The following is a 14,730-nucleotide window of genomic DNA, read 5'->3' on the forward strand; positions in this document are numbered from 1 at the left end:
ATGTTCTGTGAATCACAAACAATATTTAGAATAGTTTAGAACAAGGGTGGGAAAACTTATTCTGTAAAGGATCAGATGGTAAATATTTTAGGCTTTGCCTATTGCAGCTACTCAAAGCTGCCGTTGTAGCATGGTAGCAACCCTAGACAATATGTCAGCAAATGAGCATGTCAGGGTTCCAATAAAACTTTATTTATACAAACAGGTGGTAGGCTGGAATTAGTTTGCAGTTTGCAGCTTGCTAACCCCTCATTTAGAATACAAGGAGGCATATTATAAAGATCTGTAATCTTGAATAATCCAACACCTATATATTATAGAATATCAAATTCATGGGACAAAGGCAAAAGGGAGAAGAAAGGGCTGAAATAAGAATAAATAAATTATTAATAATTTTTAAATTATATTTTCCATCCCTCCCTCACAGAGATATCTCATAAGTATGTGCTTATGCGTATTATTTCTACAAAATGTTTGACATCATTTTTTAAGATCAAATAATATATTTTCTTCAGTTTTTTCCTAGAAAATATTTGCTACCATTGAGCACACTGGTAAACCAACTGGTAATTTCCAAATGTAGCCTACCCACATTGTAATTTGTTTTACTTAATATTTGATAACTAACATATCTGTTACATTGATTGGTTAATACAAACAGTGAATGGGAAAGTTGGTTTCTCCATTACTTTACATAGCCAATTCAGCAGATTAATGCATCTATTCACTTACATTTAGATAATGTAAGAGTTCATCATTCTTCTGATACTTACTTATATTTTAAACAAAATGTTCATGGTGTTCTAGATGTTAAAATGTAAAATTTTAATGAACTAAGTCAATGTTTTATGTAGATATTGCTTTGATAATACTTTAACTTAGTAGGGTGATATTTAGAACTCTACATTGAAGCTTCTGTTTCACTTTATTATTTGAATGTCTGTTTTGAACATTAAAGATAATTTAACTTCTGCCTAGTTAGCCACACATTATTTTCCATTCCCTTCTATTAAACTTTTCTAACTGACTCAGACAGTAAACATATATAAAGACTTAAGATCTTGTAATTTTTTTCACTTATCATTAAGTCCTAAAGTCTATGTACTCATGATGAATTTAATGGTTTCATCCAACATCTTATCAGGATAATCTCTGGTGGTGACTACATATAAGGAGGTAAAAGGAGTTTGTTGAAATTAAAGGGAAAACACAAAAACACATGCTCTGGATGTGTGTGTGTGAGGTTAAAGTTAGGGAACTGACATGTGAATAATAAAACAAGAGATATGGCAAATCCAGATGACCCATAGGCTGTCATGAAGGTCCAATGGGATAAGGACAAGTTGATTTAAGAAGAAAGATTTAGGCTTGACTACATTGTTAGTTCACAACAGAGGTCATACTACCATCAAGTAGTCAGCATCCCCTAGGGAGTTTATCCCACATTACATAGAAAAGAGCAGGGCAGTGTATCCTCACCAATCCCAACACAAACCAGTTAGCCCAAAGTCTGGGAGGTAGCTTTTAATAAGCATCTGTCTGCTGAGGATCTCTAGAAACTGAGGGCAGGCTAAACTCCTTAGGGGGATATTAAGATTCTGCTCAGACAGGAACAGACAAAGGTATGTCCACATTCTGTTGGTTAACAGAATGAGGCTATGGATGTGCTGCCAGACCAGCTTCTAAGTCATGTCAGAATTGGAGAAGAGTGTCTGGAGAAGAAATCTGAAGCAAAAGGCTGCCTTAAGTGTGGGAATTATTAAAACATAGTGATTCACAGAAAAGCTAAGAACAGAGCAAGGACTGACACGTGGTGATGATAACGGGGAGCTCTGTGCACATCCAACATACAGTGCTTTTTAATTTTCAAAGCACTTTACAATGAATGACAAGTTAAAGGTATAAACTCCATTAAAATAATCAAAAAAGAAAAAGACTTCTCCCTCAGGTTGGCCTCACAATTTAAATATTCCGTTATATTTGCAGCATGATTCTTTGCTATTTTCTCAGGAGGCTTTAACAATTTTTGTATACCAAAACCATATTCAGAATAAAAATATTTATATCATACATATAATTTTTGCAATACTAATTTTCATTTTTTTAACATTAGGAAGAAAACAGGTTTTTTCTGTCACTGTACAGTTGCTAGTCTTCTAACTATAAATATTTAATCCCAGGGAATTCATTTAAATATTGGGATAAATTCTACCAGCAGTTGCCACATTTCCTTCAGGGCTCTGTATTTACTTATTTATCAGATTCCCCAAATTGTATGCTTGGTTTAAATAGCTTCAGGGCAAAAATACAATAAAATTGTATTAGTTAAAAATATAACTGGCATCAGCAACATGAAAACATAACAGTAAAATAGCATGCGCATATACATATAAATAGTCATCATTTTAACAATCTGTTGGAACAAGCCATATTACAAAGATAGATTGAGTGCCAAGCCCTGAAGTTTAGAAAACTGGGACTCTGGGGAACTATATAGGCTTGGAACTCAAGCTGGAATGGTCATCATAGGTTCTTCAGAGGGATGTAGCTTTCCATCCAGAGGAAAATCAACAATAGTTAACAAGTGGATTACAGATTTGGCAAGAAAGTCAAGAGATAATAAAACCTCCATGACATTTTTTCTGTTTTCTGGCAGAAGAGGACGGCATTCCTAAACATCAACACCCATCCAAACCTACAGATAGTGAGAAACGGGTTAGAGATATCTGTAATTTATAGTGAGGGAGGAGAATGAGAAGTGGGAAATAAATCTCAATCTCTCTCTCGCTCTCGCTCTGTGTGTGTGTGTTAGTCTCTGTGATTGTGGTATAAACTTTGAGTGTCCAAGCAGATAAAATAGATGCATATACATAAAACCCTTATAAATGTGAAGGTTCTCGGAGATTGTATTCTATTTATTGTTTTAAATGGTCTCAAAGGGATCTACATAAACTGCAAGTCTGATTACATCCAAATCTAGCTGTAGTTTTCTGTGGTTCCCAAAAGCCTGTAAGGTTATATCCAAGACATTCAGCACAACACACAAGATCTTTCAAGATCTAGGCCTTGTCCATCAATCTAGCTTTCTCTTTCTCCCCTCTTCTGCTCACACATTACCCAAAATTTTATTAATACTGCTGGCTTCGTGCAGAAAATCTTTTGTTACATTTAACTTTTTCCCCTGCCTGACTCTTAATTCTGACCCAGAACACTCTGATTAATTTTCTGTCATAGAAATGCCTAGTATGAAACCCCCAAGTCCAGGACAGTCTCCCCTTCTGTGTGTTCTCCTGGCATTCTCTCATACCACAGCATTTAAGACATTGCTTTGTAACTGCCTACATAGCCTACTTATTTGAATAATCACTATTCTGAAATCTTTTCAAATGTAAAAAATATGCATTCAATTTTGCATCTGGACTCCACTGAAACCCATTTATCTGGTTTTTCTCCTTCTACTCAAGTCTTGTAAAATCCGTATTTTCACACAGCAGCTCACAAAAACTTTAAGCAATGTAAATTAAATTATATCACTATCACTTCTCTGCTTCAATATCTCTAATAGATACCTATTGTGTTTATCTTATCTTAGCATGATTTTTGATAAATCTCCACAAGAATCTATCCCTACCTCTCAGGTCTCCTTTCACTTACTCACTACCATTATATATATTTTTCTTTTTCTGTAAAAATTAAACTCTTTCCTGCTTTGAGGTCTTTGCAATTGCTATTCCCTCTGTGTGTTCTTTTGTCCTAACATCTTCATGGCTAGTTCTTTCCCATCATTTTGGTCTCACTCAAGTGTCACCTTCTGTTATCACCCTTTTTAATATTTTTCCTATAATCAAGTCATTCCTGATGGCAGTCATCAATGGCATTGAGAATGTATTTCTATTTATTCTCTTTTCTGGGCCTATGGTAAGGTTGTACTTCCTGGGACCTTTGTGGTTGACTGGGACCAATAAGATGAGGCCCCACGCTATGTGACTAGGTTTGGTCAATGAATTGCGATCAGAAATGACGTATCTTCCTTTTGCATTGGATATGAGACCATCCAGAACCCTCATTTCCCTCTCACCTGCCAACTGCAAACATTCAAGTTGGTCTCTTATTCATCAGCTTGGGTCTTTGAATGACCACCACAGGGATAGCCCACCCACTGATCCACAGTAGATATGTAAAATGAGCCATAATTAAGTTGTATATATTTGTAAGATGCAGCGATTTTGTATTGACCTGTTATCACAGCATAACCAGTCTATTATTCTCTGTTATACTATCTATAATATTACTCTCATCCATTTTCTTCACAGCACTTATGACTTTCTTAAGTAATTTAGTTGATTTCTTGTATAATTATTTATTAAAAGCCTATATGCTCCCTTCTTTGCTCATGTTCAAGTTTTATGAGAATAAGTCTGAACTGATGGTTTCATGGTGTGGTGGTGAGCACTCTGGACTCTGAGAATAAGTCTCTGTCTTATTCTTTGCCCTATCCCAGTGCCTAAAAACTGCCTACCAGTCAGGCACAATGACTCATGCCTGTAATCCCATCACTTTGAGAGGCCAAGGTGGGTGAATCAGCTGAGGTCAGGGTTCGAGACCAGCCTGGCCAACATGATGAAATCTCGCCTCTACAAAAAAAAAAAAAATTAGCCAGGCATGATGGCGGGTGCATTTAGTCCCAGCTTCTAGGGAGACTGAGATGGGAGAATCGCTTGAACCCAGGAGGCAGAGGTTGCGGTGAGCCAAGATTGCACCATTGCACTCCAACCTGGGCAACAGAGCGAGACTCCATCTCAAAAAAACAAACAAAAGAAAAATGCCTGCCATGTTGTAATACTAATCTGCCTCACACAACAGGTAATGTATTGAACTTTTTGTAAAAGAACAAATTTTATCATGATCTTACAATAGCGTAAAATAAATGTTAAATTTTATTAGAAAATAAACAGGCTGGACAGCAATGATTTAAATATGAAAATTAAAGAGTTTATAAATGCTTTTTGATTATATGAATGCATTCTATTTTTGGTCTTGAGTTTTTATATGAGAAAAACCATACAAGAAGTTAAAAATGGTACAATCATAAATCTGAGCAGACTCTAAATTTATGTGGGTTTGAATCTCATCTCTGCTACTTATGTGCATAACTACAGGAAAATTAATCATTTCTGTAATATGGGATGCTTTCAATAGGCAATTCCATTTATTTATTTGAGACAGAGTCTCCCTCTGTCCCCCAGGCTGGAGTGCAGTAGCACGATCTTGGCTGATTGCAATCTCTCCCTCCTGGGTTCAAGTGATTCTCATGCCTCAGCCTCCCAAGTAACGGGGATCGCCGGCATGAGCCACCACACCTAACTAATTTTTGTATCTTTAGTAGAGACAGGGCTTCACCATGTTGGACAGGATGGTCTCGAACTCTGACCTCAGGTGATCCATGTGCCTTGGCTTCCCAAATTGCTGGGAGTACAGGTGTGAGTCACTGTGCCTGACCTATCTATTCAATTTTAGTCAAAAGGAGCTGATGATTGGTCCTTTTTCCACTGGGTTCAATCTAATGTAATTAATGTAAAGCATAAGCAAAATGGAATGCCATCTAGGCTGCCGTATCCATGCAAGGTACACCGAATGGGAGATAAACACTCAGAGAAATGTGAGGTCTTGGCATTGCTCTTGAAGACCTCCTTGAGAGTCAAAAGCTCTAACTTTCTGACACAGGAAAAAAAAAATGCATATCAATAAAAAGCATCATGTATTATTTCTGAGCTTTTGTAAATCCTCTAAAATCTACTCATGAAGTCTCTGAATCTACAGACCCAATCCTAGGTATTTTTTTTTAAAGGCAAATGAGTCCTAAAAATCACATTCATTAGCTGGGATTCCATGCCTGGAATCCCAGCACTTTGGGAGGCTGAGGCGGGAGAATTGCTTGAGACCAGGAGTTCAAGACCAGTCTAGGGAACAAAGTGAGACCCCATCTGTACAGTTTTGTTGTTGTTGTTGTTGTTTTTGTTTATTAGCTGGGTGTGGTGGAACACACCTGTGGTCCCAGCTACTTGAGAGGCTGGGGTGGCAGAACTGTATGAGCCCAGCAGGTTGAGGCTGCAGTGAGCCATGATCATACCACTGTACTACAGCCTGGGTGACAGAGCAAGACCCTGTCTCAAAAACAATGACAGTAAGAACAACAGCAAAAATTACTGACATTAATGGGTGACGTTCTGAAGACAGGAAGGCAATCCAGGCTGGGGAGAATAATACAACCAAGACAAGGAGCTACACGTTAGTGATGTGTATGTGCTTTATTAGAAAATTGTTATCCTCTTTAGGTTTGAAAGTTCACAATATTAAATTGTATTTTCTTCTTCGGACTATACCCTTGTTTTATGTTATTATAATGCAGTCGTTTGTGGTGACCCTTAATAGATGTTATGCCAGCATACAGAGGTTTAGACATGGGTAGCTTAAGAAGAAAAAAAGAAAGAAAATCTCCAGGTAAATACAACATTTGTATTTAAATTTATAAGGTAAATATTTATTTAGAATAAGAAAACGAATGAGTGGATTAACTTATGAAGCACAAATAAATCAAACAATAGCAAGCAAAGCAAATGGAAAAAACCTTACACAATAACAGCATACTCTCTCTGCTCAAAGATTCTGCTTTGATCTTCATAAAAGGAAGGTGCTAATGTAACTGAGTTTGGCCACATATAATGCAGGTACAGTTGTTAACTTTGCAAGGATGCCATCCCAAGACTCTCCCTAATTTTCAAGGTACTGGAGAGTCTAGGTTTTTACTGAAAATTCTCAGATTTTTAAAAGACCAATAGTGTGTTTGTCAAATTGAACATACTGAGGAACAGTTTCAATATATGAGCTGCCAGTCTTTAATTCTTATTTTGGAGAATGTAGAAAAATCAATAGATTACATCTTCCATTCTTTATTAAACATTTGGAATCTCTGACAATTACCTGAAATACAATTTTTAAATGTTATTGGTTGAGCTCATGCTACAGGCTATAAAAGTCAGATGAGCCAAGGCATATTTTGTTTTGTTTTTGAGGAAAGTTAAGTAGAAGGAAAAAAGAACAAAAAGCCCTTTCATTGCTGCATGGAAGCTGGCCTCTTCACATAAAATGATGCACAGAGCTGAATGGGCCTTGGAGGTCTATCTGAGTTGTCTCTTTTCTTCTTCCTGAATATTGAGCTAATATAGAATTTTCAAGTTATAGCCTAGGCTTAAAGACTTCACAATATCTTGTTTATGAAACCAGTCCCCAAATAATTCTTTACAACTATAGTAGCTATGTCATACAGTCATCCCTCCACATCCACTGGGGATTGGTTTCAGGACCCCGAAGATATTGAAATTCAAGAATGCTCAAGTTTCTTATATGAAATGATGTAGTACTTGCATGTAACCTATGCACATCCTCCCATAATATACTTTAAATCACCTCTGTGTTACATATAATACCTAATACGATGTAAATATGATAAAAATAGTTACTATACTATATCGTTTATTGATTTTTCTTTTTTATTGTTGCATTGTTATTTCTTATTTTCTTCTTCCAGATATTTTCTAAATACATTTGTTTGAATCAATGAATATATTTCTATATAGGGAACTCTGCAGATGCTAAATAAATATGGTGGGAAATTACTATATCACATTGTATATATATCTTGCCCTTGTGCACAGACTTTACCATTTTATTGATTGTGTGTGATTGATTGTGTGTGTGCAAACCAAGAATTTTGTCTAACCATAGAAGATGGTATGTCCAAAGTGAGAATGAATTAGATAGCTAGAATACTAGAAAAATAAAGTTTTTGTTTTGGGAAGGGGATTTAAAGCCAGATAAAACTCAATGCTTTACTAATTGTATGTGTTCTTAGCGGTGATCACTTTTGAAAATTAGTCCTAATGGTTTTCTATAAATTACAATTCATGTTTTTGACCAACAGAACTTCTTTTTTTTTTTTTTTTTTTTTGAGACAAAATCTTCCCCTTCACCCAGGCTGGAGTGCAGTGGCCGGATCTCGGCTCACTGAAAGCCCTGCCTCCCAGGTTTACACCATTCTTCTGCCTCAGCCTCCCGAGTAACTGGGACTACAGGCGCCCGCCACCTCGCCCGGCTACTTTTTTTGTATTTTTTAGTAGAGACGGGGTTTCACCGTGTTAGCCAGGATGGTCTCAATCTCCTGACCTCGTAATCTGCCCGCCTGGGCCTCCCAAAGTGCTGGGATTACAGGCTTGAGCCACTGCGCCCAGCCAACCAACAGAACTTCTTTACCCTTGCTTACACAGAGTTGTTTCTCTTTGGTTATTTATCAGTTCAGCATTACTGCACTAGCAATATTTAGGATGTATGGTCAAGTCCATCTTGCACATCTTTATAGTATTGTATCACCTGACAGATTATAGTTGCTGAAAGTCTTTAAATAAAGAAAAATACAGAACTAAACCACTTATATTATAGAAAATAACAGCAACAAAACTTTGTAATTGAATTAATGCTTTATAGATATCTAATTTAATTCTCACGTCAACCCTTGGTGCATTCGCACTGAACAAATAGAAGTCTCAAAAGAGTAAGTGACTGCTTTGGTGATATCAGTGTTATTATTAGCTTTGACATTAGATTAACCTTAATTTATAACCATAGATATCTACCAAACCAGTGCAATAAATAATGAGAAATTCACTTGAACCTGCTTCAAATTTATCATAATTATAAAGATCAATTGCTGCTATAGGTAGCTTATACATTAATTGCTGGATAGAGCTATACAAGGTACACAATAAATTTGTTACATTAAAACTTTGGTCTAAAAATATCTGCTAAAATATTTATTTACCATACTATTTGGAAATACAGATTAATATGTCATTAGACGTTAACACAAGTTTTAATAAGCTGCAGTTCAGTCATGTTATTCAGTTGTTAAACTGCCAAACATCTGTATCCCAACATTTATATTTTCTTACTTATATTTATGTTTACCTACAGAAGTTATCCTATATTTTTAATCAGCAGATTTGGGGCAATAACGTTACCTGGTCATTGTTATGAATTATTAATTGATACATTTGAATATATAGTATTTCATTAAATTAAATTCTTAACATTTAAGTGTCTATTCTGATTCTAGAATTGAAGTCCTATGTCCAGAAGTTACATTTATTACCTGATTTTTTATATCTATTTCTCAGAATTTTGGATGCTATTCTTCAAAGATTTTGTTAGTCAGAAAGTACTTATTAGTTTTTGGTTATTTACTTCTTAATAATTTGAAAGAAATTACCTAGAGAAAGATAAGAAAATCAGCCAAGGTCTTATCATTAAGATTAGAATGTATAACCTAATTTATGTGTCTTAGAGAAAAGCCCTTGAGAGATCTCATCCTTTAGACATGAGTAAAAACCACAACAGAATATCCACAAATTATCTTACTTTTTCTTTTCTAATGTACATAGTACTTTCAGAAATTTTAGGGGAGGCAAGAAACATCATTTTCTCTGACTATTAATGTTATTTAAATGAATTAGAAAATACTAGAGAGATTTATACCTATCAACCATCTAAAGTAAAAATGTATTCTCTCTAGCACTGTAATAATGTCTGAAGAAAGAAAAAAATGTGAAATAAAAACAACCAACAAGTAAAATCATAATTTCTCTCCTATCTTGCCCCCCTCTGCTTCTCTCTTCCTCATTTCAAATTAAGAGATTCATTCTCCTGCTGGTTGTAATGGAAATGAATTTCAGTGCCACCCTGATGGTAACTGCATTCCTGATCTGTGGCGCTGTGATGGAGAAAAAGATTGTGAAGATGGTAGTGATGAAAAAGGCTGCAATGGTACCATACGATTGTGTGACCACAAAACCAAGTTTTCCTGTTGGAGTACAGGTAAGTGAACATTGCTTTTGGCTTCTATTGGGGCTCCCTGAGTGTGGAATCCTTTTGGCCCATCCTGACTCTGTATCTCACCTTTGTAAAAAGTAGTCTTATATTTCTGATAGATGTGCTCATGTATAATAATAGTAGTTAACACTTAGGGAGAACTATCAATGGGGCCAGAATAATTCTATGAATGTTCTCTGCATGAATTCATGAGGCAAGGAGAAGTTTTTAACTGGCTCACGCTCACAGAGCCAACATGTCAGATTTAGGATTTTATTTGAATTTATTTATTTATTTATTTGAGATTTGGGATTTTAAACCAGGCAATCTGGAATACAGAATCTGGAAATTCAGAATCAAGAGAGAGATAAGTATGATAAACCAGCTGGCAGCATTTCTCTTTCTGTGGATAACGCCTCAGCCTAAAATTTAAATGAAGATTACTTAGAAAAGAAAGACAGAATTATGTGTATTTATTTTCAACTAATTTCCTAAATATTACTGTACTATTGCTTAATTCTGTTATGACAAAGATATTGGCTGCCATTTAAAGCTTTGATCCAAGAGTCACTGAGGCTATTACTGTGTTTTATAAAGATACCCTATTACTATGACTGTTCCATTTTGGTTTCATATGTGTGTGTGTGTGTGTGTGTGTGTGTGTGTGTGTGTGTGTACAAATAGGAAACCAAAATGGAGAAGTCATAGTAATAGAATATCTTATATTCTACTATGTTTTACTGTATATACTGGGTTCCAGTTGAAATTATAAACTTATTTTCTTCCCTCTTTATGCCAGATGATGTGTTGAAGTTTAGAGAAAAGTAGATTACAATGAGCTATTGTGGTGTAATTTGTGAAATGGTTGGTATCATCCTCCAAATAATCCATGGAAATAATTTTCTGTAGATTTCAGGATATCATCTCTGGAATCTCTCTTTGATGTGAAATTGTTTTTCAGTTGCCTAATCATGAGCTCTTAGTGATTTCTTTTGCTCCCTATTTTTACATATTCTAACAAAAAGTACAAATGAGAACTAAAGGGTATAAGAAAACACTGTGAAAACCACATGGCCGATGTGCATTTAAAGGTATAGAAAGGCACTGTCTTTCTTTTCTTAAACATGCCTCTTGGTTACAATTACGGATTCCAATAAGAAATAAGAAAAATAAATGCAAGCTAACATAGGTATAGATAAATACATACTCCTGAAGCCTGTTCCTAGCCAGGAAATTGTGTTTCCAAAATGTTTTTTTCAACAATGTTTTTCACAATTATGTGACTCTCTTCAATTGTTACATAAAGACTCATAATTTTAGGGTAATTTGTTAGAAAAAATGTGATTTTAAGTTTAGAAATGGTCTTTTTGGAACATGCATTAATTGAAAATTAATAGATGAATTATTGTCAAATGAATGAATTATTGATGGCATAAATAAGTTGTATTTAATAGGACAATTCTAATGCCAAAGAGCCAATTATTTGACTCGAGCTAATATACTTCAAAGCATAGGTTGTATATATTTTCCCCATATAACTTCTGGCATTTTCTTGATTGTATTAATCTTAAAATGTAGCAGCTAACAGTTTTTAAAACATATATGAAAAAGAAACTGGCAAAGCTTTGTTAAAACAAAATGTAAACCAATATGGAAAATCCTGAGTTTCAACTACTTGGATATGCTATTAAAGCAAATTTAGATCAAAACATAAAACCAGGCTGCAATTTCTCTATACAGAAATAAATTATAAAGAGATTCACAGTAATGTAAATTCTCAAAGCTATGTGTTAGTAAAAACTAGTTTGAACTTTCAGTTGAGAAAAAAATAATTGCAGACAAAGCATGTAAATAATAAATAGTATGATTAAGTAAATTTAAGAGAATATTCTAAGTGCTTGTGATTTATTTTAAAATGTGTATTGATATTTTGCAATTAACAATTATAAAACAACTTCCTGTGAATATGGTTCAACATAAAAATAAATATGAAGTATGATGAGGAAGGCTGGTTATCTTTAGAGAACTGAATTTTCTGAGACACTTTTATATGTGGTGACTTGAGATTTGGATTATCTGTTTAATAATGCTGTTAATTAAACATCAGATGTTTCTAACAAATAGTTTTTAGGTAAGCAAAAATTTGATGTAAAAAGAAACTGTGATAAAACATATATTTCACTTTAAAAGAAAAAAGTGAAAGGTAATAATTTATCCATCTGCTTCTCATTTGATCTGTGTTTTGGATATAGTAAACCACAATTTATCCAACTTCGGAAGAGTTGCACAATTACAAAGTCACATTTATGATAGACTTCTGTGAACATTGCAGTCATTAAAATGAACCACAAATATAAGCAATGGTTTAAAATATGTATTCATCTACAAACCTTTTGATATTTTTTCATTTATTTTAAATTCTCAGTTTTACAAGCTGCAGGACCTTTACCCACAATGTTCAATCCAGAGTTCATGATTATTTTCAAAGATTTTTAAAATGTTAGCTTGAACATTCAAAAGTTTTCAGGCTAATTAATTTATATATGGTAGTTAGAATAGCTTTTTAATACATAAATTGTCATCTATTGGTGTTCAAAACATAGGCACATTCGGTTTTTATATTCCTATAAAGATGAGAATGAGAGCTAACTTCAAGTACAATACAACAGTCATCATTTAAGAACTTCTAATCTCAAAGGACCTATTTTTGACCAAGAAGTGCATTGTGTCACATCTGTTCTCTTACACTCTAGACTAACAAATAGCAGTTGTATTGTAACTGGGGAAAAGGGAATTATATTTTCAGTCACTCTGTCATGGAAAAGAAACTCAAAAATGTCATTCTTCAGATTAGAAAAATTAAAGATAAGTTTGATATTACATAGTGATGGCAAAGTACCGGGAAAATAGGCCCTGCAGCTCTTTGTAGGAATGTAACTTTAATCCTTCTGTCCTACTTCTAGAAATTCATGTAAAGAAGAGTAGGATTGTATAAGGTTATATATGAACAAAGATATTCAATAAGCCATTTTATTTTTAATAGTAAAAAGTTAGAAATAATATATTGCTTATCAGTAGGGATAGTAATAAATAGTTGTGTATTCACACAAGTAATCTAATGTCATTAAGACAATAAAAAGGGAATTCATGTGAAGGTGAGACTTCAAGTTTACACTCTGAACTTTCTGCTTCCCTGTTTTCACTTCTCAACACACGGAAGTGATGATAAAATATAACAGGATAAAATAAAGGAGATACTGCCTTATGAACAAAAAATATGTATCTGTAAGTAACAGGAGTGTAGCACAGTGTCAAGTGGTAAGCTAAAGCTGAGTACCTTATTGGGTTGGGTAGTAGGCTAGCAGAAATGAACAGGTACTCAAATCTTAGGGTCAATAGAAATAAAGCTGTCCCACATGAAGCTGGTATCTGGAGGCAGGCAGTACTGGAAATCAGAACCTGGAAAGAAACTCCATTTGCTTTTGAAAGGAGAATTGAAAAGATATATGTATCACTGCTAGTTGCCGCCAGTGGTGGTTACTTAAATGAAGTCCTGTGCCTAAAGAGATTGGAGATCACAGGCATGGCAATTAAGCTGAACTTCTGTCTGGCTTGGAGATTGAATCTGATAAAAGTCCAATATTGTTTTAGTATAGAATCTCACACACACAAAAAATATATAAATTGTACTTCTGAACCAAGAGTGCTGGAAATAATGGGGTGGGCCAGAGTCGAGCAGCAATGCTTGTAGATAGGCACAAGTAAACTCATAAAGTCAGAGAGAAAAAAATGAAAGTTCTGATCCAAGATGAGATTACAAACCAGAATTTTAACATACATGAAGAAAACTATCTCATCAAAATCAGTCATTACAAAATAAATTATTCATGATTAAATGACAATAAGCTATATGTCTGAAAAATAAGTTTAAGTACGTTGAGACCTCCAAAAAGAAAAAGAGAAAAGTTTTACTCTTAAAATGACTAAGAATTCAGCACAAATATGACAAGCAGAATAACTGCAACAGAAAAGGTGGAGAATGAGACTATCTTAGTTCAGGCTGCTGTAACAAATTATCATAAACTGAGTTGTTTAAACAACAGACATTTATTGCTCACAGTTCTAGAGACTGAGAAGTCCAAGATCAAGAACTGGGAAACCTGGTGTCTGTCTAAGGCACACTTCCTGGTTTGCAGATGGCAATCTTCTTATGATATGCGGGTTCTACGCTCATAACTGATTACCTCCCAGTCCTCCCAATACCATCACATTGGGGATTAGGATTTCAACAAGAATTTGGTCTGGACACAAACATTCCATTCATAACACCTATAAGAAAAATGTGGTTCAAAACCACAGTGGGATTGCATTCTTTCAACATCAGTTGATTGATAACAAATAAGCCCAGTAATACCCATGTTGGTGAGAGTAGAGAAAGCAGACACTTTGCTTTCAGTGGAGACTGGTGAACCTCTGTGGAAAGCAATATATTTCAGTGTTTACAATTTGTCTCCAATTTTACCCACAATTCCACCTCTAGGAATTTATCACATAGATATATTCATGCATTTGAGGAGTGAGATGTACAAAGATATTTATTTAAAGCTTTATTAAATGTGTTTAATAAACTTAAACCAATACATATATACTCTTCCATATACATCAAAGTTATAGAAAACTATTTCAAATTTGACCATATGTTAGGTTCCAAAGAAGTCTTAAAAGTATTTCAAATAATTGGCAATTCACAAAAAGCATTCTCTATACACACAAAATATTAGAAATCTACAGTGGAATGATTTTTAAAAA

At 34.5% G+C, this 14,730-nt stretch overlaps 1 protein-coding gene across 1 annotated transcript in view; it reads left to right on the forward strand.

Annotated features, from left to right (window-relative positions):
* The window catches only part of LOC105551939 (low-density lipoprotein receptor-related protein 1B-like), a 411,008-nt gene that overhangs the window by 349,334 nt on the left and 46,944 nt on the right, over positions 1-14,730 (forward strand). The window contains exon 18 of the mRNA XM_011997389.1: positions 9,745-9,927. Within this exon, the coding sequence (XP_011852779.1) occupies positions 9,745-9,927 (183 nt within the window). The remainder of the gene's footprint in view (positions 1-9,744; positions 9,928-14,730) is intronic.

The sequence above is a fragment of the Mandrillus leucophaeus genome, unplaced genomic scaffold (genome assembly GCF_000951045.1).
Source record: "Mandrillus leucophaeus isolate KB7577 unplaced genomic scaffold, Mleu.le_1.0 Scaffold539, whole genome shotgun sequence".
Lineage (NCBI taxonomy): Eukaryota > Metazoa > Chordata > Mammalia > Primates > Cercopithecidae > Mandrillus > Mandrillus leucophaeus.